This window comes from Microcebus murinus, chromosome 12 (assembly GCF_040939455.1).
Source record: "Microcebus murinus isolate Inina chromosome 12, M.murinus_Inina_mat1.0, whole genome shotgun sequence".
Lineage (NCBI taxonomy): Eukaryota > Metazoa > Chordata > Mammalia > Primates > Cheirogaleidae > Microcebus > Microcebus murinus.
In genome coordinates this window covers 87208860-87235178 of record NC_134115.1, presented here as the reverse complement: position 1 = coordinate 87235178, position 26319 = coordinate 87208860, and the positions used below count along the sequence as shown (strand labels likewise).

The following is a 26319-nucleotide window of genomic DNA, read 5'->3' as shown; positions in this document are numbered from 1 at the left end:
AGAAAAGGGTATAAAATACTTTATGATTCTATAAAACCCTTGGAAATAATGATATGCAAAGGAGTTCTTACCTTCCATGGGGAGGCTGTCTTGGAATCAGCTTCATCCTATTCAAAGGAAGAGAAGTTTAGGCAGTCATGCAACTGAGCACAAAACAACAAAGCACCTGATCTTTCCTTTTAATCATGCTAATATTTCCCTAAGGGAAGTTCACAAATAAATTAACCAAAATAGCACCTCCCCTCTGTAATTTACAGCTTATTATTACCTAAAAACAAACCACAAGGATGGTTGAGAAAAATTGAGCAAAGAGAAAAAAATTCCAATTTTTTTATACAGAAGAAATGGAGAGAATTGCCTAAGAAAACTATCAACTTTTCTTTATGTCATATTCATAGGATTATTTGAAAAGGGTAATAAACCTAAACGATAGGTTCCGTGTTTCCCTGAAAATAAGACCTACCCATAAAATAAGCCCTAGCAGTATTTCTAAGCATTTGCACAATAGAAGCCCTACCCTGAAAAGAAGACCTAGTGATGGGCGTGGCTACACAGCGTATCTGCACAACCCACACATTTCAACCCATGCATGCGGAGCCGTAAAGAAGGCGAGCAGCCCTTCTCATCTGCCCCATCGTGACAGCTACTATCCCAGAGGTGACCGGAAAGATGCGGACAGCCCCACCAACAAGTTTGGCTCCCCCTGTCAGGTCCCGGCCATCCTATGTGTGCTGCAAGCTGAAGCTTTGAGGGGAAAATAACACATCCCCTGAAAATAAGCACTAGGGGCCGGGCGTGGTGGCTCACGCCTATAATTCTAGCACTCTGGGAGGCCGAGGCGGGCGGATTGCTCAAGGAGGGAGTTCAACACCAGCCTGAGCAAGAGCAAGACCCTGTCTCTACTATAAATAGAAAGAAATTAATTGGCCAACTAATATATATAGAAAAAATTAGCCGGGCATGGTGGCGCATGCCTGTAGTCCTAGGTACTTGGGAGGCTGAGGCAGCAGGATCGCTTGAACTCAGGAATTTGAGGTTGCTGTGAGCTAGGCTGACGCCACGGCACTCGCTCTAGCCTGGGCAACAAAGTGAGACTCTGTCTCAAAAAAAAAAAAAAAAAAGCAGTAGGGTGTGTTCTTGAGGAAAAATAAATATAAGATCGTCTTATTTTCTGGGAAACACAGCATATAAAAAATTTTAGAAAACTAAAGAGATAAAAAAAAAATTTTAAGAGCTGGGCTTTAGTGCACACACATAGTCTCAGCTACTTGGCAGGCCGAGGGGGGGGGAGGGTCACTCGAGCCCAGGACTTTTTGAGAGCAGCCTCATCAACATAGAAAGATCTTCTCTCAGAAAACAAGGCCCCCAGCATTTTTGGTCTTTTGGAGAATGGCAAATAGAAATCAATTTCTGGTATTTTCCCTAGATGTTTATACACAAAAGATCTCTGAGGTTCAGGAATAGAAATCCTAATGAAGAAGCACTTAACTTTATATTCTTCCCATGATCTAAATCCTTCTCATGTTCAAGTTCCACACAGAACACCTAGACTTACCCTGGGCATCATGCCGTACACCTCCTACAAGGAGAGAGAGAAACCAGTTTCATTATGAGAGGAAATACACATTTGCCAGCAGAACTCATTACTGCCAAACCTGGAGACCAGGAGAGAATTACAAAAAGATAAAGTGAAATGTTAACCCAACTGTCCAGCAGAACTTCTTAGAGTCAGTATTTACATGTAAAACTTTTTATTTAAGGAACTCACTAAGTTACCATTAGTTAAGGGCTATACAAGCATTAAACAACTTTCACAACCTTTAACCACTTCGGTTCGGCGCTCACCGGCCGCAAAACCTTGCCCACAGCCAACACTCACAGTCCGCACGATGGCTTGCGCTGTGCACTGACGACGAATCCATTTTGCTCTTGTGTGATGAGGAAAGCTTTAAAGCACTGAAAGCTTGTTTTACTTTATAGGCAGCTTTACTTGTAATGTAAATCAGAATAGGTAACATATACATATATGTTTTGATTATGTTATTTTTAAATGTTCACAATTTTATTTTGATAACTGAAAAATTAGAAAAGTCATATTATGGCTGTCGGCTAAAGTCGCTGTGCACGTTCATCTCTGGCTATCAACTATAGTCGACGTTGGTACCAAAGTGGTTAATGGGCTTATGGAGAAGCGAAGAGCCCTCCACTGTATGGAGGTGAGGGATGTTGGTACAAGAACCTGTCCTACAGCCAAGCCACAGTTGTGTACTTTGAAGAGCTGCTTGTTGGGCTATGAAGGACATAGGAAGGAACCAAGCTGCTTCCTTATGGCAACAAAGCCTTGCTCCAAGAAGATGCTCACCTGTTGTTGCACGGCCTGCACCTCCTCTGCCATTAGACCTTCCGACTCCAGGTCTTCAGCCACCTTGTTAATGTCCTTCAAGCGTGACTCGTTGGCCTTCAGATCCTTTAAAGTAAAAGGTATAATAACTAAAACCCACAATAGCAAGTGAAAGGAGAAGATGAAAATAGTCAGTCATGAACTATGGTTTGAACCTATAAAGACCTGTTCAACATCATGAAACTTCTTTTGGGGAAGAGGAAACCATGTTTTATTTATTTTTTTATTTTTTTGACCCCCCCGGAAACCATGTTTTAAAAATGTGATAGGCCGGGCGCGGTGGCTCATGCCTGTAATCCTAGCACTCTGGGAGGCTGAGGTGGGAGGATTGCTCAAGGTCAGGAGTTTGAAACCAGACTGAGCAAGAGCGAGACCCTGTCTCTACTAAATATATAAAGAAATTAATTGGCCAACTAAAAATATATAGAAAAAATTAGCTGGGCATGGTGGCACAAGCCTGTAGTCCCAGCTACTAGGGAGGCTGAGGCAGGAGGATTGCTTGAGCACAGGAGTTTGAGGTTGCTGTGAGCTAGGCTGGCGCCATGGCACACTAGCTTGGGCAACAGAGTGAGACTCTGTCTCAAAAAATAAAAAAAAGAAAAAAGAAAAATGTGATGAAGCCAGGCATGGTACCTTGCACCTGTAATCCTAGCACTTTGGGATTCTGAGGCAGGAGAATTGCTTGAGGTGAGGAATTTGAGACCAGCCTGGGCAAAAATTTGCAGTCTCTGCAAAAAATTTAAAAATGCACTGGTTGCGGCAGCATATGTCTATAGTCCCCACTATTCAGAAGGCTGAGATAGGAAGATTGCTTGAGCCCAGGAGTTTGGGATCAGGCTAGCCAACATAGCAAGACTCTGTCTCTGAAAAAATAAAAATAGAAAAAGTAGCTGGATGGGCATGGTGGCATGTGCCAGCAGTACCAGCAACTTCAGAAGCTGCAGCAGGAGGATCACTTGAGCCCAGGAGTTCAAGGTGAAAGGCGCTAAGACTGTTCCATTTGTACACTAGCCTGGGTGACAGAACAAGACCCTTTCTCTTAAAAAAAGAAATGGTGATGAAAATTTAATGTAGCCTCAATAGGAGAAATTAGTTCCCTCTATCTTAATTGATTATAATTGGAATACTTTTAAACTGAAGAATGAATAAACAATATGTGGCATATCAATACAATAGACTATTATTCAGCAATAAAAAATAATGGAGTACTGATACAGCTATAAGAAGGATGAACCTTGAAAATTTTATACTAAATGAAAGAAGCCAGTCATAAAAAGTTACATAAGGTTGGGTGCAGTGGCACACGCCTATAATTTCAGCACTTTGGAAGGCTGAGGCAGGAGGATTGCTTGAGGGCAAGAGTTCGAGACCAGCCTGGGCAATATAGTGAGACCCCATCTCTGCAAAAAATTAAAAAACTAGCCGGGCATGGTGGCACGCCTGCTGTTCCAGCTCCTTGGGAGGCTGAGGCAAGAGGAATACTTGAGCTTAGGAGTTTGAGATTGCAAAGAGCTATGATGTTTCTAATGTAAGACTCTGTCTTAGGAAAAAAAAGTCACGTAATATGTGATTCCCTTTACATGAATTATCCAGAATAGGTAAACCGAGAGGCAAAGAACAGATCAGTGGTTGCCAGGGACTGCTGGGTTGGGGAGAATGCCAAATGAATGACTCCTTGATGGGTATGTGGTCTTCTTTTGAGGTGATGTTTTGGAACTAGACAAAGGTGTTGGCTGCACAACAATGTGAATATGGCTAATTACACAGGCATGTACACTTTACAATGGTTAAGTTTCCAGACTGAAGTCTTATATTTTAATCTCAATCCCCTTTCCTGATTGGCTACCCATGCCCCCTTCCAGGCTTGAAACAATCTCACTCTTGATTTCCTAAAGCACTTTCTTTTGACTGTTGTGATTCAGTGAACTTGCCCTTTGCTTTCCCTTACTTGTGCATTTGCCTCACCTCTTTGACGATGTTTTAACCACCTTTGTATCTCCTTAGCTACTCAATAAACATTTGAATGAATAAAAAAAAAAATGGTTAAGTCTGTTATGTGAATTTTACCCCAATCCAAAAAAATTCTTTTATTCCTTTTTAATTTTAGACTCAGAAAAGTTCTTAAAACAATATGTAGGGAAAAGAGCATGTCTTTCCTTAAAACTAACCTGGTCCAAGAAAAGTATCAATTAAAGTAATTTAAAAATACCTACGCAGATGATGGAATATAATCTATATAACTGTCATTCCACTAGTCTGCAGTCAAAAGCCAAGAGAATGAAATCTTTAAACAGTTTTCAGCCCAGCTATGCAACTACCCATACCTTCTGGAAATCATCAAATTTCTTCTGTAGCACCTCAACCTGCTCCAAGTCTGCGCCGACCTCCTCACTGGTCAGAGCAGCTTCCTTCTCGTTGATCCACTGCTGTAGCTCATTCGCTTCTCGGAACAACATAAATTTCTTGCAACTCTTCTCCAACATGCCTTTCCGCTTTTCGCCCAGCTCCAGCAGAGAATGGTATCTGGTGTGATTGGAGAGGTGACAAGGGGGCAAGGAAAACAGTTAGCGTCCTGCAGATACTAACATATGGGCAAACCACCAGACGTCTCCATGATGTGGCTCGAAGGCTAGGAGTTTGTAACGATGATGCCCTGGTGACAAAGTCTCAGCACGCATATGAAGACAAAGACCCCAGGTGCCCACACCACAGCCTCAGGGATAAGTGTACACTGTCTGCTTCACAACTAGGTGGCCAGAATAGCCAGGCACACCCATCCCCAGGCTAATTCTGAACTTGTAACATCACAATCACAAATGAGTGAAACCATGAGTTTGGCACAGAAACACAGGTTCATGCGACTGTAGCTGAGATGAGATGAACTTGCTGGCATGATGCATTACAGAGGGTTTTTTCCTCATCTTTCATAATTTTCCGAGTAGCCCCCAGGTGGGGGAAAGCACACCAAGCTTTAAAATAGCCTGATATAGCATGTTTGTATCTCTGGATCGGTAGGACATTTCTAAAATGATATAATTTTTTCTCAGAAAGTTTTGGCAACTTCAGAAGGAAAATCAGGCAGAATATAGAGTTATCTGTACCATTCTGTTATATAGAGGATTTATCTTAAGAAAAATCGAACAATATTCTATCTCTGGGGAACGAAAATACAAAAGGCTGAACTCCTACTATCTTCGGAGACATGAAAATAACAAATTTAATTTAAAAAAAAGTTAAAAATTTTTTTAAAAATCTAGAATCACCACATAAGCTTTCCAAACTGAAAAAAAAAGCAACACGTTACCAAGAATCGGAGCACTTTAAAGAGAGGTATCGAATTGCCTTCCTACTAAGGAAAACTATGGAATGGCCTTCAGGTTTGCTGCTGACAGTGGCTGGTCCACCACCAGAACCAACAGGAGGGGACCCAGCACCACACTGAACACACAGCTGCGCACGGAAGCAACCGACGAGGTAAGCAGTCACCAGCTGACATGGCTGCAACGCCCCTGCTTCCCTGTGCGCGAAAGCCGCTGCAGACACGCAGTTCCTCCCACCACCTCATCTTTCTGGATGGACGAGGGCCTTGGAGAGAAGCGGCAGAGGGAGAATGGACAGGGTAGCAGCGGACGCAGGGTGCTCAGCAAGGCTATCAGCCTACTCACAGTTCTTCCACCTGTTTCATACGCAGAGATACACTGCCGGCCTCCTTAGTTATGCGTGTCCTGCACAGAGGGGGCACAGCAAAAGCATGCACAGATTAGTGGGATTAATCCACAGGGATGAAAAGCGGCAGCTCCGACTGGTTCCAGGATGGTGGATATGTAAAGTGGGGGAGACTGAGGGGTCATTCAAAAGCTCTCAGAAGCAGTCAAGACTATGAATGAAACCACAGTAAAGAAACAGCAGGAAAATTAAATTAGAGGGTTAGTTCACCTTCATTTTCCTTAAAGTCTAATATACTTAAGGCAGATTTTTCTGTACTGGAAACACTGGTAACTTCACCGAGCAAGGTCAGGGAACTACTGGACTGCCCTTAGAAAGAAATCTTCCTGAGTGCTAATAAGCAATTTAGCCATATATCTGATCTACCTTTTTGTTCTCATATTTATGCCTCAGGCTACTGGTAAGAACACAAACCAAAACCTCTCATGATTATGTCAACAGTAATGAAGTCTATAAGTGCACAAATAACTTTGGGCTTTTTGAAGATCACTGAGGTGAGGAAAATTCCATTACTCTATCTAAACTCTAGTGGGAAATGTATTTTCTGGATATTACCCAAGTGTCCAAAGCTGTTGATTTCATTAACATAGAAAGAAATGCCCTAGTGGAGGGACGCAGGTCAACACAGTGGCCTAGCTATAGGAAAGACGACACAGCCATTTGATCAAAACCAATCCCATTCTGAGAACACAAAGCCACGGGAGAAAGAGAAGCTAAGCAGCTTTCCAAAGGGGGTAGGTATAACTACAGGGGTGTGGAAGATCTGAAAATCTAATTTCAGAAAGCATCTCAAACCAAATTGAAGGCAAAGGTTAAGATGGCAGTGATTATAAAAATTCTGTTTAAAGAAACTCATGAACACTGGTAGAAAAAAATAAAACAGGTATGAGTTAGAAATCTGAGGCTCAAACAGGGGTCTGCAGGCTAGCAGTGACCTGGGGAAGCAGGAGTGCAGGCGGGTCCAGAAGCCTCAGGACATGCCTGAGGCTGGGCCCACTGGGATGCCAGGTAAGCCACCCCCTGCCTTGGGAGCCAGCGTATGGTCCTTACTGATTGTCAATCTGCTCCTGCCGCAGCGCTATGCTCCCTTGCTCCTCCAGCAGGTTTTCCCGGGAGGCTGACTGGGCGGGGTCCAACTTCTTCACATACGCAGCTGGCACAAAACCCTGACGATCATTCACTTCCACTTTCCACCAGTCCTAAGGGAAAAAAGGGAGAACTGAAAGCAAATTCCTTCTCTGAGAGAGGGAGAATCTGAGGAGGCCCATGTGTGTGCACGCACAAAAGAGGGCTCCAATCATTTAAGAGGCCCATGGCAGTATCAAAGTCACTTTGAACAATGCCTGAAAATTCAGTCCCTTCCTGACCCTGCCTGGACAGGGTCCCAGATGCAACAGCAATGCCACCTACAACAAAGTCCCGCCTTCTTTCTGCTCAGACACTCCAGGGCTGTGCCTCCCAACACTGCTGCCACTTGCCACATGGGCCCACTGAACTTCCAATAGGTTGGAATTAAATTCAATTCAAAGACTCAGCTTCAAGTGTTTACTATCACACGTGGCCTAGCAGTTACCTTGGAGGCAGCGCAGACATACAACATTTCTACTATCACAGAAAGTGCTACTGGACAATGTTGCTCTAAAATCAACACAGAAAGATATGAATCACAGGATTCCTCAAACTCTCATGACAAGGGTCATTGAGGGGTGGGGCTAAGGAGGCTCTTATTTATTTGTTCATTTTGAAGATTAAGCATACAAGTAGTAAGAAAGCTCTCAGATTTATATATTATTCAGCTTAGAGAAGACAAAGCTGGTGGGGTGAGGTCATAGCTGTCTTCAATTATCTGCTGGGCTGAGACGGAGCTATACAATCTAGAGTAGGAACCGACAGGTACAAGTTTATAGAGAAGCAGACTTTGGTTCAACAGGTGAAAAATTCTACCTAGAGATATCTGATCACGAAAAAAGCTATCCTTGACTCTCTATAATAGACTTGTGACCTTCTTGATCACATGTAGTACTGGATAAATGCACATTAAGTAGCAGATTGATGAGGAAACTCTAATACCTCTGCGGATTATAAACTAGTCATATACTGGTGAGACATACCTTCCAAAGATACCCAACTAAGCAAATGAGGTACTGCTGATGTGAAACACACACACAATTACACTCTATGCCTTGCCTTGTTGGTGCTATTGAGTAGGGTGAGAATATCTCCTTTTTTCATGGTGACCTCTCGAGGACTCTTCTCCTGGTAGTCATAGAGAGCCAAGACCAGCTCCTTCCCTGTTTCATCATCCATTGGGGCCACTTGTTGCTAAAACCCAAAGGAAAGGCCACACAGTTAAAGGATGTCCATAGTGTGTCATCTAAGCACACAACATCAACAGCTGTACCACAGTTACCAAATCCACATTTACGACAGTTCTTCACTGAAGCTATAAATAAAACCTGATCCAAGGACTTTTTAGCTCTGTGACATCTTTAAAAAACCTCATTTTAAGCTCTCTGTAAAACTTAGTGTCACAAGAGTTAACAATAAAGTCACAAGAATGTTACCCATGATCATAACACTTGCTGCTCATATCTGGGTCCTCTCAAATTTCCCCGCCTCCAATATTCCCCCCCCCAACCCATAACTGCTCAAAACTGAAGCCAAGTTTACCCGGCATGACTGTGCTTGCTCTCGCAAAGCCTGGATGCTGCTGCCATAGGCACTGAGATCCGACATCAAAGCTTCGTGTTTCTTCAGCAGGGCCTGAAACCAAAACCACACGTGGAGCACCCACACACAGAGCCCAAGCCTCCTGTCCCCAGCTGCCTTGCCAATGTCACCCTCACTCAAAAATCTTTTATAGTTTCAAGACGATGTGATCACCTCTAGCACTTGCACTTTGATTGTTAAAAATAAACATTTAGGCTGGGTGCAGTGGCTCATGGCTGTAATCCTAGCACTCTGGGAAGACAAGGCGGGCTGATCGCTCAAGGTCAGGAGTTTGAAACCAGCCTGAGCAAGAGCGAGACCCCGTCTCTACTAAAAATAGAAAGAAATTAATTGACCAACTAAAACTATACAGAAAAAATTAGCTGGGCATGGTGGCACATGCCCGTAGTCCCCGCTACTCGGGAGGCTGAGGCAGGAGGATTGCTTGAGCTCAGGAGTTTGAGGTTGCTGTGAGCTAGGCTGACACCACAGTACTCTAGCCTGGGCAACAGAGTGAGACTCTGTCTCAAAAATAAATAAATAAATAAAATAAAAAATAAACATTTAATTTCAGGGAAATATTGTGACTTATAGTATTATCTTTTCACCCTGCTTTTATGTATTTAATTGTGCAATATTTGAAATATACAAAAGACATAAAGCATATCACACATATTGGCAATTCCTCTACCACTCTTTTTTTTTTTGAGACAGAGTCTCACTTTGTTGCCCTGGCTAGAGTGAGTGCCGTGGCGTCAGCCTAGCTCACAGCAACCTCAGACTCCTGGGCTCAAGCGATCCTTCTGTCTCAGCCTCCCAAGTAGCTGGGACTACAGGCATGCGCCACCATGCCCGGCTAATTTTTTCTATATATATTAGTTGGCCAATTAGTTTCTTTCTATTTATAGTAGAGACGGGGTCTCGCTCTTGCTCAGGCTGGTTTTGAACTCCCGACCTCGAGCAATCCGCCCGCCTCGGCCTCCCAGAGAGCTAGGGTTACAGGCGTGAGCCACCGCGCCCGGCCTCCTCTACCACTCTTAAGAAATAAGATATTTTCTTCCCAGGAGAATTTAGTTAAGCAAAGAAAAAAAAAAGATTAAAAATTAAAAAACAAGAAATAAGACATTTCCACTAAGTTGAAGCTGGCTCCGTCTGCTGCCCCTGGTCCTCCACCTCTGGTGCTTCTTCAGTTCCCACTGACACCATCTTTAACGTCTGCCAGCTCTGCCATCTTTTGGGAGAATCATGCACAGTTCATGTCAATATTCAACTCATTCTGGTTTTTGTGAAGATAGGCAAGAAAAGAAGTAGGTACAGGAACCTATACCTAGACCTTTATGAACAAAATTTAAGAAATTTATTTATTTTTTGAGACAGAGTCTCAACTCTGTTGCCCAGGCTAGAGTGAGTGCCGTGGCATCAGCCTAGCTCACAACAACCTCAAACTCCTGGGCTCAAGCAACCCTGCTGCCTCAGCCTCCCGCATAGCTGGGACTACAGGCATGCGCCACCATGCCCGGCTAATTTTTTGTATATATATTTTTAGTTGTCAATTAGTTTCTTTCTATTTTTAGTAGAGACGGGTCTCGCTCAGGCTGGTTTCGAACTCCTGACCTTGAGCAATCCACCCGCCTCAGCCTCCCAGTGTGCTAGGATTATAGGCATGAGGCACCATATGCCCGGCCAAGAATTTTAATCAAAAAACAGATCACCAGTAAGAAAAACAATTGCACATATGTATATATGTGACTGTATGTTGGTATGTTCGTATGTATGAATATGTGTATGCTGGTGTATATGTATGTTTAACATGGGCATGTGCATGCTGGCAGCATGCATGTACGCGTGTATATGGCAGAGGCCACAGAAGAAACAAGAATGGCCAATGCTAACAGTTGAAGTGGATGACAGGTGATCATCTTTCTCCTTTACATGTGACTGAATTTCCACAATAAAAAGTAGAAGCTGAATTAAAAAAGAGTCACTGTCATGCCGCACCATGCATACATCACCACTTCTAACCTGCTTCTCAATCCAAGCCCTGCTCTGTTACCCTGGCAGGCACAGCGCCCCCCAAACTCAATGTTACCTCAGCAGAGTCCTCGTCCTTGCCATAGTCGGTGCTGCCCACGATGGGCTCCTTCTCTCGCATCCAGGACTCGGCTTCGTTGGCGTCAGCAAAGTATTGCTGGGCCTGCAGAGAGTCCTCCAGGTCCTGCCGCCGCTGGGAGGCTTTGGCCTTCAGCGCTTCCCACTTCTGGTTCAGCTCGTTAAGCTTGGCCTTCACATCCTCTGCAGCAAAATGGCCTGGAAGGGACGACAACAAAAAGTATGTTGACACATGGCAGAAGGACGAAAGAGTGTGTGTGTTCATGGCACTTTTCATTCCTACGTTTTGGTGAACTGTGCCCCTTCACAATTCCAATTTTTATGAGAGGATTGGGTTCTAATCCTGTCTCATTTTTTACCTCCTCAAGCCATGACCTTTATCTAGTCTCTAAGCAGACGATATCCCCGGCTAGCATTAGTGATAGGATCATAAAGAAATAATAAAAGGAGCAGTCCCATCATGGTTCTTAGTCACTGGACTTCCAGGAGCAGGCACTCCCTCAGGCTCTGCACCTACTTCATCTTGTTTAATCCTCACAACTACAGCAGAGGGAGGTGCTGTCATCCCCGTTTCACAGACAAGAAATTCAGGCTCAGAGAGCGTAAGGTCTAGTCAAGGCCATCAGTCGGGAAAGAACGGGACGGCATTCAACCCCACAGCCCAGTCCGCTATGCCCAAGTGGCCATGCTCCTGGCCAAAGGAGGGGAGACACGGACAGCAAAGCCTCACGGGTGGCGATCACTCACCTTCCTCCACCATGGCATTTCCCTTCTGCGTAACTGCCTTGATGCGAGGTTCATGCCCAGCAATTTCTGCCTGTAAAGCCTGATGTTTCTTTAGCAGATTCTGGACCCCGATCAAATCCTTGCCTGAAAGCAGAAACCACTCCCCAGTCATCCAACCATGAAAAAGCGTCAGCACTAACCTGTGTCTCACGGCTTCACCACGGTTCCCACTTCATAACTTAAACCTGCTCACTCTGACACACGTGCCTCTCACGCTGCGACGGCACAGCCCCTTCCCAGCTCCTTTCCTGTTTGACAGAGGCAGACTGACCTCTGTTGGTGGACGCAGCAATGGGCTCCTTCTCTCGAATCCACGTCTCCTCGTCCTCCACGTCCCGGAAGAGCTGCTGCAGACGCAGGGAGTCGGCCAGCTTCTGCTTGCGCGCAGTCATGGGCTCCTTGAGAGCTTCGTAGCGGGCCACGAGGGCTTCCTGCTTCTTCTTGATGTTCTCAGCGTCAAAATGGCCAGCATCTTGGAACTGGCGAGCCTGGATGGTGATGCCATCAATGCGGTCCTGGGAGAGGGAAAGGACAGTCTTGAAATCTCGGACCAGTGATGAGCGACTACGTTCTGCACTTTTCTAGGCTGACTTTGTTACTTTGGGTGTAGTTTTATCATATATGAAGAAAAATTATCATGGCCCTTTTCCCCACTCCTGAGAATATTCTTTCTGCCATCTCCTTCCCTATAAAAGCTCTGAGGGAAGACAATTTAATTTGAGCAGGAGCACATGCAGTACATAGAGCTATCTAAGAAAACCAATACATTTTATTCCTCCCCAAACTAGCTTGGTCTTGAAATTATTTGCCATTCTTCCTTCCTATAGTATTTTTCCCCCTTAAATCAAGATACAGTCTTGCTGTGCCATCCAGGTGCAGTGGCATCATCATATTTCACTGCAATCTGCAGCTCCTGGGCTTAAGTGATACTCCTGCCTCAGCCTCCCAAGTGGCTGGGACTACAGGTGTGTACCACCATGCCTCGCTAATTTTTCTATTTTCTGTAGATATGGAGTCTTGCTATTGCCAGGCTGGTCTCAAACTCCTGGACTTAAGTGATCCTCCCGCCTTAGCTTCCCAAAGTGCTAGGGTTACAGGTGTGAGCCACCTCACCCAGCCCCCTGCTATAGTTTCTGTGTTCACTTGCTCATGTTCTACCTGGTGAGCAGCCACATCAGCCTCCAGCAGGGCATGCTTCTTCTGAAGGTTCTGGACATTAGTAAGATCTTTGCCATAGTCATCTGAAGCCAAGTGACCTTCTACTTCATACAGCCACAGTTCAATATCCTCGACATTGCGATTAAATTGCTGTTGCTGGTTAGCTTCACGAAGTTTTATTCCTATCCAAGGAGGCAAGTTTAATTTTCTGTTGTTTAACATCCTTCTACTGACACTGCTCATAAACAATGGCACCCTAGTGAAGGACTGTGGGTCAGAATTTTAGTTCCTCTTTCATTTCTATCACAAAAGTAAAACATAAATTGCAACCTCTGCTCTACCTTCTAGAGGTGGAACTGGAAGTATGAAAAGCATTCTAGCCTCCATAAGATAAGGATACTTGAGAATTATTAAATGTCCTTGGCTCACAACTCAACTTTGATTTTCAGTGACAAGGCACAACTCACATCCTTCTCTCTCAGCCCCCCTCACCCACCAGCACATTCAACTCCACCAACTGGCACATTCAACCACATTTACCAAATTAGCAAAGCATCAAGAACCCAGGACAAGTAACTCCTACATGCCCAAAGTCATCCACCTTACCTTACTAGGATGGCATATGTCCCTAAAACACTTAACTAGTTCCCCAAACATTCCTGTCACCATACAATGTAACATTTTTTCTTACCTTTCAGTTCAGTGGCCTCTAGCAGTTTCTTCCACAAACTGATGACTTCATTCATACGAGCTGCGACCTCATCCTTGGCATAGTGGTTGACGTCAATCAGCTTTTGCCCAGCCTTCTCTAGGGCATCAATGCGGCTCTGGTTTGCTGAGAGCTCAGCCTCAAAAGCCTGATGCTTTTGTACCTTTCCTTGCAGGTTGGATGGGTCCTACCAATGAAAGAAAGAAGGGGATTCTACCTTGAACCTGGGTATGTCAAATTACCTCCATATTTACCTTTATGGGTGGATGTCTAAAAAAGCTTACATTAGCCCAACTTTTGAATCAGCTTAATTTTTTTTTGAGATTTTTGAATCCTCACTTTCTTTCTTTAGCCATAATTTATTTGTGAGAACCGTGTTTAGCTTACTGAGTGCCACATGGCAATGCTAATGGTACATTACTTTATAAGCTTCATCTGTGGCAGTTTTCATCTTCTCATTGACCCAACTCTTGAGCTCATCCGAGTCACGGAAAAACTGCTGCAAGTGGAAGGAGTCAGCCAGCTGGGCCCGGCGACACATGGCTCTCTCGTGAAGGGCATTGCGGCGGCTCAATAGCTGAAAAAAAAAAAAAAGGATCCTTGTGAATCTCTAGTTCTTACTCCTAAAACGATTTCCAGCTCAAGAGATTTAATGGCAACATCTGTCTTAGACGGGATACCCAAGTACAGAAAGGAAGGAGCATGAAGAAGTTGGAAACTTACAGCATCTCTGCGAGTGGCCACATCTTCCATTGCATAGTGGTTGTTCTGAATTAGCTTGGTTGCAAATTCATCTAGTGCCTACGAAGTGAGATAAGAATTCTTTATTGGTAAGCACACTATTCCCTAAGCTTGGCCTCTGGAGAAAAGTAACTGGTCATAACACTCCAAACCTTAACATATATCAAGGTTTTCCACTCTAAAGTTGGCAATGACAAGATTTCCCCCTAACTTTTGAGTTTCTGCTTGGTGTCATTAGTCAGATATAACAAGATTGTGCTAGTTCCATTCAAGATGAGAGATATTAGATGCAGCACACAATCCTGACAGGGGTCAGAAAGGTGTTAACAGCCTTCCAATTCTTACTTCTAAGATGTGTTTTCAATGGGGAGAGTATCTGATGTTAACTCTGAACTACTTTGAGTGAACGGTAAATTTCAGTTTAGGGGTTTCCGTCAAGCAAATCATTTTATTCTATAAAGTTATGTCTCCAACAAGATGGCATATCGTCATCATGAGATTTTAAGCACTCACAGGAGCACCTTGTACACAGATCCTTCATCAAATCTGTTAGGAAACCTTCTAGGAATAGAAGAGACTTGTGGCTTACTCTAAGGACCACGTGAAGGCATTGACAACAGCAAGGGGTCTTACTGTAATCTTTTCCTCCTGGGCACTGAGGGATTTCTCAAAGTCCTCGTGCTTCTTGAGAAGTGCTTCCACACTGTCCAAGGAATCTCCCAAGTCTTCATTCAATAGGAATGCCTTGCAAAAGGAAACAGATTGGGTGGTAGGGGAGCAAAAAGAAAAACAAAAAAAAAAAAAAAAGGAAAGAAAATGTTCAGAATAATGGCCTATTATTCCTTTGATATTCTAAGGATATTCTTTGGAACACAAAGGATATTTTCGCCAAAATACAAAAAGAAGGAAAGACATTCTATGGCTATTAAATTCCTAAGATCTGTTCTGGAAAGTCTAAAGTCCTTTTAGATTCACTTAAAATCAATCCAGCAACATCATGAAATCCCTGTTCCAGATTATACTGAAACTTCCTTCAAATAGCTTTTGTTGCTTCTATTAGACCTAGATTTTGTATAACGCTAAGTTCTAAGAAAAAAAGTTCTCTGATAGAACATTTTACATGACACTAATCTGAAAAACGGGGCTCCTTCTGAGCACTGTGTCGTCTCAGCAGGCAGAGACACTGGCAGAGCTGACTGAAGCTTGCTCAGTTCTGCCTCTTCCCCGACTCAGAACTGAAACAGCACTGAATTCCTAAAACATAATATGAAAGCTACCCAAGGAGACAACACAGACCTCTCTGCTCACTTAACTGGCGAGGCTGTTGCTGCTCATGGATTACCTCTTGTTTGCTCATCCAGTTGTCCACCTGCTCAGTGTCCCGGTAGAAGAGCTGCAGGTCCATGCACTGCTCGTACTGCTGCCTGCGCAGCTCCCACAGCTCCAGCAGCGCTGCTCTCTCCTCAGAAAGGATGGTCAGCTGGGAGCACAAGGTCAGGGAGGAGAGGTCAGTCCCAATGCCTCCGAGTCAGACTAAAGGGCTGCCCTGGAATTTCTATTCATAGTGCTAATCTTCAGGCCTGTTTCCTGACTTGTAAAAATGGAAAAACAACATTCACTTGTATGTGTTATGTTCAATGTAAGAGTGATGGTCCTGTTCTAATTAGTCTAGAATTAATTTATTGCTACATTATCACAAATGATCTTAGGTAAAAATGCTAAGTAAACTCCCAGGTAGAAGAAAAAGGGATCTGTGTAAAAAGTGACACAGTACAAATGGAGTAGGGACTCTCAACTGAGAAATGTCAATTGAATGGACGCTTTATAAAATATGTTAAATAAATTTATGAATGCCCTAGAAATAATTTTTAGGTCCCGAAATTATTGAGGACAAAGTCTTTCTTTGAAATGTCCCCTCTTAGTTTACGTAATATTTTAAAAAAATATAAAAACTATTACCTAATTGTTCCTCAGGCAATTTTATACTCTAAGATACTATGAAACTTATGATTTCATAGTACATGTATCATTCTATAAAAATTTGTTTCCTCTTTGCTCCAACTCCTAATTCAGGACTCAGCTCCCTACAAAAAGTCCCTGTAAGTAGGAAATATGTCACACATGTCCCAGATAACAGGGACTGTCTCTTGGGTCAATCAGCACACTGAATGTTCATCTTCTTTTTAACTCTCTGAAGAGAAAGGCTGCTCCTCTTCAAGCAGAATCTCTGGGTAAGTTTTCTCAAGATCATGGTGAGTATAATGTCTGGACATTTAAGGATGAATAATAGCTTTCAGAGACTTTTAGTGAAAGAATATAATTTCCTTCACAAAAGCTCCTTTTCAGCTGGGCTCGGTGGCTCATGCCTGTAATCCTAGCACTCTGGGAGGATCGCTTGAGCTCAGAAGTTCAAGACCAGCCTGAGTAAGAGCGAGACCCTATCCTACTAAAATAGAAAAAATTAGCTGGGCGTGGTAACGCACACCTGCAGTCCCAACTACTTGGGAGGATGAGGCAGGAGGATCGCTTTAGCCCAGGAGTTTGAGGTTGCAGAGAGCTAAGATGACAACACTGTACCCTACCAGGGTGACAAAGTAAGACTCTGCCTAAAAAAAAAAAGCTCCTTTTCTCCTCTCTTACCTTTTCCTTCACTTCATCTGAGGCATAATGGCCAGCAGCAAGCAGAGCCTGTCCAGACTCATCTGCAGATTTAAAGCTATCTTCATGAGCATCAATTTCACCCTATGGGGGGAAAAAGGGCACAATTTATGCCCAGCATGTTAGAAAAGAAAAATAAGGTGTTGAATTTTAAATAGTCGTTACAAGTCAGACTATCACATGTAAAATGAATAACACAACGAAAGATTAGGTCAGGCTTCCTAATACCTCATCAATCTAGGTCATGATTCACTGATGAATTTCTTTTCCTACTGGCTTTGCACCCCATCTCTGTCACTGTCAAGGTTCCACACACTCACCAGGCTCTAATCTCCCTCTTCTGTTTCACTGATGTTTCTATCTTCCTTGTTCCAAAGGGATTTGTTCACTAGGATTTATAGTGCCTGGTACGGTGAGTCCTTCCCCAAGCTCCACCACGTTCTTCAAAACTAGCTCAGCTATTTTTTCGAATTTTTTTCTTCCAAATCAGTTTTAGAATTAGTTTATTTCATTTCAAACACACACACACCCTTACACCTGGTGGGCTTCTGACTGGAATTGCACTGTCTATATCCTGGTGAGAATTTGCACCTTTACTTCACTGCATCCTTGCACGAGATAAGTCATTCCATCTATTAAGTTTTTCTTTAATGGCTTTCAACAAAGTTTTATAGTTTTCTCCACAAATGTCTTGCACAACTTAAGCACAAATATAAGTACCTTATATTTGCTGCTGAAATTACAAGCAGTATTTTTAAAAATTATGTTTCTGTTGCTAGTGCAGAGGAACGTGTTTGACTTTTGTGTGTTGATTTTATATCTAGTAATTAAAACCTCTCAGTAGGCTTAATGGTAAAAATAATTTAAAAAACACTGTATAACAGTGTCTTCCAAAATTACTTAGAAAACCCTTTCTTTTTTAAGGGAATGGCTATTAAGATCTCATAACTAGTTTTCTATGGAACATACTTTGGGAAAATACCAGAGTATGGAATTTAGATTTACTCAAACCAATTATGAAATTCAGCATTTAAACAAAGACATTTTTAAAGATGACATAGATCAGAAGATTGAATATTCCTAAATAAATAAATAAAAATAAAGATGACACAGGTTGGCTGTACAAAGTAGGCAAGACCAGTGACAATCCTTATGATGAGAGCCACATTTCACCACCTCCAACTGCAGGCCTTGCCACACGTACTGATGCATAAGCTAATGCCTGTACTTCTGGAAGAGCCTGGAGATACTACCTTGTGCTCTTGGTGCCTATCCAGCAGGGCTTCAGCCCCTGCCACGTCATTGGCAAGTTCATCTGCATTGATGAGGGCTTTCATCTCAGTCACCCAGCTGGTGAGGTCACGGAAGTCTGCAAGGAAGCGCTGGAGCCTAGAGAACACCAAAGGTCAGTCATTAGATGTTTCCAGTGGAGGTCCATGGTGGAAAATAGCCTCCCTAAAGCCCTGAATTCTATGTTCTCAAAAGTCTAACAAACCATACAAACTCCAGTTCTGAGAAATATAGAATTCTCTCAATCTAGACTGTAAAGGAAAGCAAGAGAAGGCTGAAATCAATCCTTTAAAGCTTAGGTTCTGTGCATCACCGTAGTGCACAACTTCCTTGCTATTCCCAGGTTCCGTCACTGGTTAGGAAGAAACATTTTTTTCCTTTTCAATCCTTGACTTAATTTTAACAAGATATTTCACATGATGCTCAGACACCTATGGAAATATTTCTACTTCTCTCAGTCATAATGCAGTGAAACAGAAAGGAAGGATTTATAAAGTTATAAATGCTACATATATACCACACTTTAGACACTATAAAGTTGCCAGTCCCCAAACAAAAGATATGTAACAAAAAGTGATCTGTATTTTCTTAGTAGGTGACACCTGGCAAGGTACACAGAAACTTTCTCAGAACATAGAACTGAACCTCAACTCTGTCTTCCCCTCTTCTCTAAAAATATGTCACATGATACCAGTTGTTAAGCACTGGAGGATTATGTGCACCTGTATGAATCATTGAGCCTCGCATGTCTCTCTGCTGCCAGAGTGCGGATCTGCTCCCAGTTGGTAATCAGTTCCTCTCGCTTCACTTGAATCTGAGTAGCACTCAGAGGGTGGGACTGCTGCAGGCGGTCAGCTTCGGCACACAGGGCTTTGACCTAGAAACACACTGTCAGAATTGTCCTCCTGATCCTTAGTAACTTATTTATAAAATCAGCTGCTCTCAAAACCCACCTTGTCCTCTAAAGCGGCAAGATCTCTCTCCAGACCCTCGTGCTTCCGAAGCAAGGCCTGAACGCTTGCCAAGTCTCGGCCAAAATCGTCGGAGGCCATTAACTGCTCCTTTTCTTTAATCCAACTGATGGTCTCATCCACATCCCTGAGAATAGAGGTCCCAGTTAATTGACAGCGATGACAATTGTCTAGAACTGTCTAGAACATCCCATGGAGCCAAGACCCAGTCAGCTCCAGCATCTCATTGGCATAAGCCCTGTATCTCAATACACCCATTCAGGGAGACACCCATTCCCCAAAGCCCTCTCTGGCTTGCTACCTGTTAAAGCGCTGAACCTCAGCTGCCCCAAAGAGCTTGCCCTGCCTCTGAAGAGCCAGCCCCTTCAGCCGCTGCCAGGCTGCATTTACTTCGTCCTGCTTAGTCTTGATCAGCTCCTCCTCGGGGTGCTGTTCCTAAAGAGAGTAAAAGAGACTGGATTTGGTCTATAATCCCTGGCTCCTCCAACTAGTGACCCTTGGGTTTGTCACCTTGAATTATCTGTGTTAGTCAATCTTCACCATTCTGAATAAAATCACAGAAGAAGAAATACTGGTCTTCTGCGTGAAATGATGTGAACTATATAACCCCAAAGAACTCCTATTTCTTATAAAAAGGAGAGATCCATTATTTATCCCTTATAGTGTGGTTAGTCTATAAAGTGGTTATGTACAAAAGTACCAGAAACTTTTCTGTTAACAAACATTTTGGCTGCAACTTTGTGGTAGCTTCATCAATGCACCCATCTGCCGCACCTGCTTGGAAATTTGGTATTTCAAATGCTCATGAGGCTGTTAAGCATTCTTGCTCATACACATGATCTTCAATAGCTCAAGGGTTTGTTCCTGGTTTCATACCAGAGATATGTATTTAAAAGTATCCTTTCCCACCAACCACATTTTGAGTTTTTGTCTTAATTAAAAATAACATGTAGAGTAATAAAGTGAAGGATTTCAGGGTTCTTGGATTCATTTGGGAGACCATGGGCCTGGCCTGATTGCTCCTCAAGTACAATACTGGGATGGCTCAGCGTTTGGGGAGGTAACACAACTGTCACTATGGAAGGGTAAGGTATTTCTGAGGAATGATGGCTATTCTTTCTCTTAATCACTGACCAGAAAAAGGGAACGAGTACCAGCCCTGAAGATTTATAAATTTAAAATTTGTACCCCCAATCGAATTTCCCTAAAAGTACCAAATACTCTTTAGTTCCTACCACTTGATGTTTTTAGAGCCCTTTGAACCCTGCAGTGGAAAGAGACAATAAAAAAGCAGCTATGGAGCTGCACACATAGGCGATGGGGAAGGGCTGTCGTCCCCTCCTGCTGGGAAACAGAGCTGCAGTGGAGAACCTATTCATTATAAGGTTCCCCAAGGCTCCGAAGAGAGCCCAGGAAGCTTCAAATCAAGAAGGAAGGGGAGAGCAAGAAGGCACTGGCAGACATCTGCCAATGCTAAGCCGGCATTCACCACCACACCCTTGTCTGAGAAACCCCAGAGCAGCTTCAGCAGCCCAATAAAAGTTTCACTCAGCCCCACCCAAAAGAGGGTGGAGGAAAAAGATCAAATGAACTCTGCCCTTCCTGCCCAAGGCAACGAGTTAAAAAGCATTTTCTAATTTAGAAGTAATCAGCATTGTGCCTTACTTTCATCTAAACAAAACTCTTAGATATGGTTAAAAAAATTTGCTCACTCACAACTTAGGGTACCAATTATTGAAATTTTCTTCAGAATATACCAGAAAGTTAACACAAGGATGTTGTAAGAAGCACTTTGCTATTTACCTGAATGAGTTTGGCAGCAAACTGGTTCACTTCATTAACTCTTTCTTCGTGAGCAGCCATATCTGTTTGAAACTCTTCAAATTTCTTCTGTAAAACCTCCACATGCTCCAGGTCCTGGCCCAGCTCTTCAGAAGTCACAATTGCTTCCTATTTAGGGACCATAACAGAGCCAGAGTCACAAACCAATACTTGGTAACAATAGCTCCTAGAAACATGAAACAGACGTGTTACAGGTGGGGCCATGATAGCATAAATGGATATGGTTTTCTGTGTAGTTTGTGATTTTAGTTCCTTCCAAAGCTAAGATGTTGAGCTCACAACATTTGTATCTCAGAGACTCCAGAGCAGAACGTGCCTAGAGAGCAGCTGGGGCTGCAGCAACCCTACTTCTGTCCCCCTCTGCTTATACTGGCCACATCTGGGCTGCTGCCGGCTCTCCCTGTGCACGGCATAGAGTGAGTCTTTTCCCTATCCTCAAGCAAACCTTCTTCCCCAAAACACACCTTGTCATTAATCCAGTCCATCACATCCTCGCATTCTCGTAAATACTGCACCAGCTTCTGGGCCTGTAGCAGTTTGACTCCTTTCTCCCGCATCTTCTCCAGAAGTAACTCCCACTGGCGGTGCAGCTCCATCAGTCGAGTCTGGAGGTTTAAAATCAGATTTTTAATCAGACCACAGCTGGCTCTGTGGGATCTGGCTCCTCCACAGAGTTCTGACAAGTTAGAGACCTCATGGAGCTCCGAATAAAAATCTTTTAAAAGGAAAATTCCTAGACTGAGATGAAATGGTAAATATAACTGAGAGTAGAAAGAAGTATACATTTCACAGTGTTTGGTAGGTCTTAAAGTTCAAATAACAGACCTTTCCCAGGTAGATTTATTCTAGTTTACATCAGGAAAATTATTAGTGTATGTTATTAATTATATAATTAACATTATTATATAATTAATAACAATTATTAAATTACTAGAGTAGGATTTCTAGGCCAGAAGACCATTGGGGAAGGGAAGATGAGGAATTAATATGGAAACTGAGCAGAAATTACTGAAGGGTGTACACTGAATTCACAGAGGTAAGGAAAAACCAAAAGAAGAGGTCCTATAGGCATCACAAGTGTAGACAGTATAAGGCACAATAGGAAAATCTTAGCATAAAAGCAGGAAAGATGGGGTCCTGAAAAGTAATCAGCTATCAAAATAGATTCTCGGCAGAAAAAGTTTTGGAGCTTCTGTGAAAAGATATAGTTTATGGAACAATACATCCAAAGTCAGGTTTATTTCAAATTTCACCCAAGGGGCAGCCACAGGGCCAAACATATTCACTTCCCAGCATCTTTGGGTTCTCACAGCCCAGGCCCAGTAAGGACGTGGCAAGAACTGAGGGAAAATGATAATCAATTCAAGCTTAGACGATGCATTCCAGTATTCCAATCCAACCTCAATGTCTTGATTATGCCTACCCAAGATACTGGGAGTTTCTATATAACAAACAAAAAGGTTTAAACACTAACACAAAAGAAGTCTGAGATCCACCCATTGTTGAGATGCCACTCCTAGCAAAATAAAAACTTGAAAGCCACGAAACAGTCAACATGGGTGGATTCTCTTAGAAACAAGTGTGGATGTTTCATTTGAAAGGAAGAGGAGGGTGATAAATGCACACACAATTCACCCCCAACACTGTTGGTTAAAACTGCGACCCACCACTGAGAAAGAAGTGAAAGGCATTCCAAGGCAGGGGAGAAAGGCAACCAACAACAGCAAGTCATACTCCACCTACTCGGATGTGGGACCCAATGTGGGTGGCGGTGACTATGGGGCGCCACGCCGTCCGGTACGGTGTGAAAGTCTAAACCAGTGACAGACAGGTTATCCAGGACACAGACACAGCCTTCACATGCCACCCACCTTCCTCTACGCTACTGCTGCCTAGCAAGCTAAGGTACTGAGATATGGGACCAAATAAATTACCAGGCCAGAATCACCACAGGATCTGTGAGCATGAACGTAAAGATTATTTGGACCACAGGAAAGAATAAAACAAAAAACAAAAAAACCCCACAATAACCTAAAAAAAGAAAGTACAGATGAAATGAGAGCTCTTTGCTCAAATTAAAAATGAGACCACAGAAGACTAGAGAGAAGCCTCTCTCACTCAAGTCAACTGTCAGTCTCACAGATTTCATTTTCACACACTCAGGTAAAGAACTAGGGCAAAGCCTGTTCCAATACTGGAACAATTTTCCCATTCCTGGTATGTCTGATCTTGTAACTATTGCCAGTTAGAGTCCAGTTTCACAGGCTCACTACTGTTTAAGGGTGTGAGTGGGCAGGGAGGCAGGTGCATTCAGAAACCCATGGAAAGCCAACAGGGTGGAGAAGAAAGCCTGGTTCTGACTCAGGTGGATTTCTCAATAGGGGCATGGGCAAGCAGGAGCCTTCAGAGAAGCACTTGGCAGAAACATTAAGGAAAGAATACTGGAATAAAATACAGGTTGGAAAAATAAAGCAAACAATTGTGACTGGAGAAAGAAAGAATGAAATTATAGTTTTGTCATCTGTGAGCTGGGTGACTTTGGGCAAGTTACTCAAATTCTGAGACTCAGTGTCTACTCTTGTATAATATGGAGATAATGGCCACTTTGCAAGCTTACTGTGAAGATTAAAGGTTAACAAAGTGTCTATTAACAGTATTTTTTTAATGTTTCTGTTTTGTTTGTTTTTTGCTCGTTTCCCTCACTGGGAATCGAAACCAGGCATCAGCAGCAAGAGCACCGAATCCTAACCACTAGACCCCCAGGGATGATGTTGCTCTAACAAGATCTCTGAACAGGAGAGAGGGTACTAACAGACACGCATGAAGTCAGCCTTGGGTCCTCTCCTTTCCCCTTAGATTAATTACTACAGCCAAACACTTGATCTGTTTCTCATGTTCCCCATCTGCAACCTGGTTATGCCAGTACAGAGCAGCCCATCCACTCTGGGAAAAGAACTTCTATCAAGGAAATAGTAAGGCATGTTGATTGCATTTGCTATTATTCAAGATTGTATATAAATAGTGGGGGAATATACAATCTTATTATATAAGATTATATAAAATAGTGGGGGAATGGACAGATAAGTATCTGTATTTAATTGCAGAGACACTTAGTGCATTGCCTAAATGGGTTAAATGTAATTATACAGTTGGTCATATGGCATTTGGAATTCACTTTTATTTTCTATTTACAATCATTCTAGTAATAGTTAACAATTATTAATCATAAGCTTAGGGCTAATTGCAAGTCTTCAATATGACACTGCAGAGTATAGCCGAGCAAACATGAGACAACAAATATTTATTGTTGAAAACGACAAGACTGTATCTTCAAGAACAAAACCTCCAAACTATCATGACAGAGTAGAGGACAAAATACTTCTAGCCAGGGCCCAAGGACATAGCTTTCATCTAAATCTTCAAGATTGCTTTGATAGGTAAAGGACTGGAAAAGGCTGGCTCTCAATGGAATGTGGATTTAGATGACAAAGAACCAAACAGAACATATAGTTAGACATGAAGTGTATCAAAAGTAGATCAGAGCATCCAGTTACGAGAAACTCCATGTGTATACCTCATATCATAAAGAGGTTTGTTTTCCCTTTTTTTTTTTTTTTTTTTGAGACAGAGTCTCGGTTTGTTGCCCAGGCTAGAGTGAATGCTGTGGCGTCAGCCTAGCTCACAGCAACCTCAAACTCCTGGGCTTGGGCAATCCTACTGCCTCTACCTCCCAAGTAGCTGGTACTACAGGCATGTGCCACCATGCCCAGCTAATTTTTTCTATATATATTAGTTGGCCAATTAATTTCTTTCTATTTGTAGCAGAGACGGGGTCTTGCTCTTGCTCAGGCTGGTTTCGAACTCCTGACCTCGAGCAATCCGCCCGCCTTGGCCTCCCAGAGTGCTAGGATTACAGGCATGAGCCACTGCGCCCGGCCTGTTTTCCCTTAATATCTTGTTATCGGAAATATGAAACAAAGCAGAGAAGGATCAGTTATTGCCTTAAACTGGCCAATGAACTGGCACCAAAATAAGCCAGACCAAAGACCTCAAGGACTCCTACCTCGAAGTCAATCCTTTCACCAGGGGCACTAACAGGTGTCAAAGTCATTCCTTAGAGCTTGACCTTGAACTGGCTTGCTGCCTAGACCTCAGTAAACCCCTCCTAGGGCAAGCCATCTAAATTCAGACAGCATGCTTTCCAACAGAGAACTTTCTTTATAGCATCTGTGATTGTTTCTAGTTATCTTTGTATCCTGATCTCTAAATCTACCAATTTCATTAACATGCTCTCCCATCTAATTACCATCAGGGAATATGTTAAGAGTTAATTTACGCAATCTTCTTTAAAGTATAATCACATTCTAATTTGTTCTACAAAAAGAATATTAACTTCCTTGCTGAGTATGTAAACATTTGTTTATATTCACGCTAAGTCATATTACAAAGGCAAGATCTGAGTAACTCCTTTAGAAGACTTCACAAGCTCTTTTTTTTTTTTTTTTTTTTTGAGACAGAGTCTCACTCTGTTGCCCCGGATAGAGTGCCATGGCATCAACCTAGCTCACAGCAATCTCAAACTGCTGGGCTCAAGGGATCCTTCTGCCTCAGCCTCCCAAGTAGCTGGGACTACAGGCATGCGCCACCATGCCAGGCTAATTTTTACTATATATTTTTAATTGGCCAGTTAATTTCGTTCTATTTTTTTAGTAGAGACGGGTCTTGCTCTTCTTGGTCAGGCTGGTTTCGAACTCCTGACCTTGAGCAATCCACCTGCCTCAGCCTCACAAATTCTTTTAAGAAGCTAGAAAAGTCTTATCTTTTTAGAAACCCAAACTGACACGTAAGTATGAATCCACATTCCTCCACCCATATGAATGCCATCCACACTAGGCACAACTCATACTCACCCGTATGGTTTCAGATGCAAAATGCCCTTCTGAGATCATCAGGTTTCCAGTTTCATCCAGCTTAACAATGGCTCCTGAGTTGGCCTGCACTTCGGCTTCAAAGGCCTGATGCTTCTGAAGCTTTCCCTGTTGGACCATGAAGTGAGCCACAGATGCAACCACACGGCACCCAGTGTTTTACTGCCCCATTCCCCAATGTTCCTCCATTCCTCAATCCCACTCCCTCTAGTTATGGATACACCACTCGGTGGTATCTCAGCCCTTCTCTGTTTCCTCAATTCCCCAAATACTCTGCATTTCTACTGACCC

At 43.0% G+C, this 26319-nt stretch overlaps 1 protein-coding gene across 23 annotated transcripts in view; it reads right to left on the bottom strand.

The window, feature by feature from the left end:
* The window catches only part of SPTAN1 (spectrin alpha, non-erythrocytic 1), a 68126-nt gene that overhangs the window by 29587 nt on the left and 12220 nt on the right, over positions 1-26319 (bottom strand). For 12 of the 23 annotated variants that reach the window (XM_076009085.1, XM_012772140.2, XM_076009091.1 and 9 more), the window contains 25 exons: positions 26011-26136; positions 21565-21705; positions 21062-21208; positions 19560-19693; positions 19241-19385; positions 19010-19164; positions 18251-18386; positions 16980-17081; positions 15682-15819; positions 14973-15083; positions 14322-14399; positions 14020-14175; positions 13581-13785; positions 12890-13071; positions 12003-12246; positions 11693-11815; positions 10926-11143; positions 8798-8890; positions 8315-8449; positions 7178-7326; positions 6067-6126; positions 4726-4924; positions 2363-2467; positions 1556-1579; positions 72-107 (listed from right to left, as the gene is read on the bottom strand). In XM_076009085.1, the coding sequence (XP_075865200.1) occupies positions 72-107; positions 1556-1579; positions 2363-2467; positions 4726-4924; positions 6067-6126; positions 7178-7326; positions 8315-8449; positions 8798-8890; positions 10926-11143; positions 11693-11815; positions 12003-12246; positions 12890-13071; positions 13581-13785; positions 14020-14175; positions 14322-14399; positions 14973-15083; positions 15682-15819; positions 16980-17081; positions 18251-18386; positions 19010-19164; positions 19241-19385; positions 19560-19693; positions 21062-21208; positions 21565-21705; positions 26011-26136 (3342 nt within the window). The remainder of the gene's footprint in view (positions 1-71; positions 108-1555; positions 1580-2362; positions 2468-4725; positions 4925-6066; positions 6127-7177; positions 7327-8314; positions 8450-8797; positions 8891-10925; positions 11144-11692; positions 11816-12002; positions 12247-12889; positions 13072-13580; positions 13786-14019; positions 14176-14321; positions 14400-14972; positions 15084-15681; positions 15820-16979; positions 17082-18250; positions 18387-19009; positions 19165-19240; positions 19386-19559; positions 19694-21061; positions 21209-21564; positions 21706-26010; positions 26137-26319) is intronic. The other 11 variants (XM_076009089.1, XM_012772145.2, XM_076009096.1 and 8 more) reach the window with 1 other exon arrangement.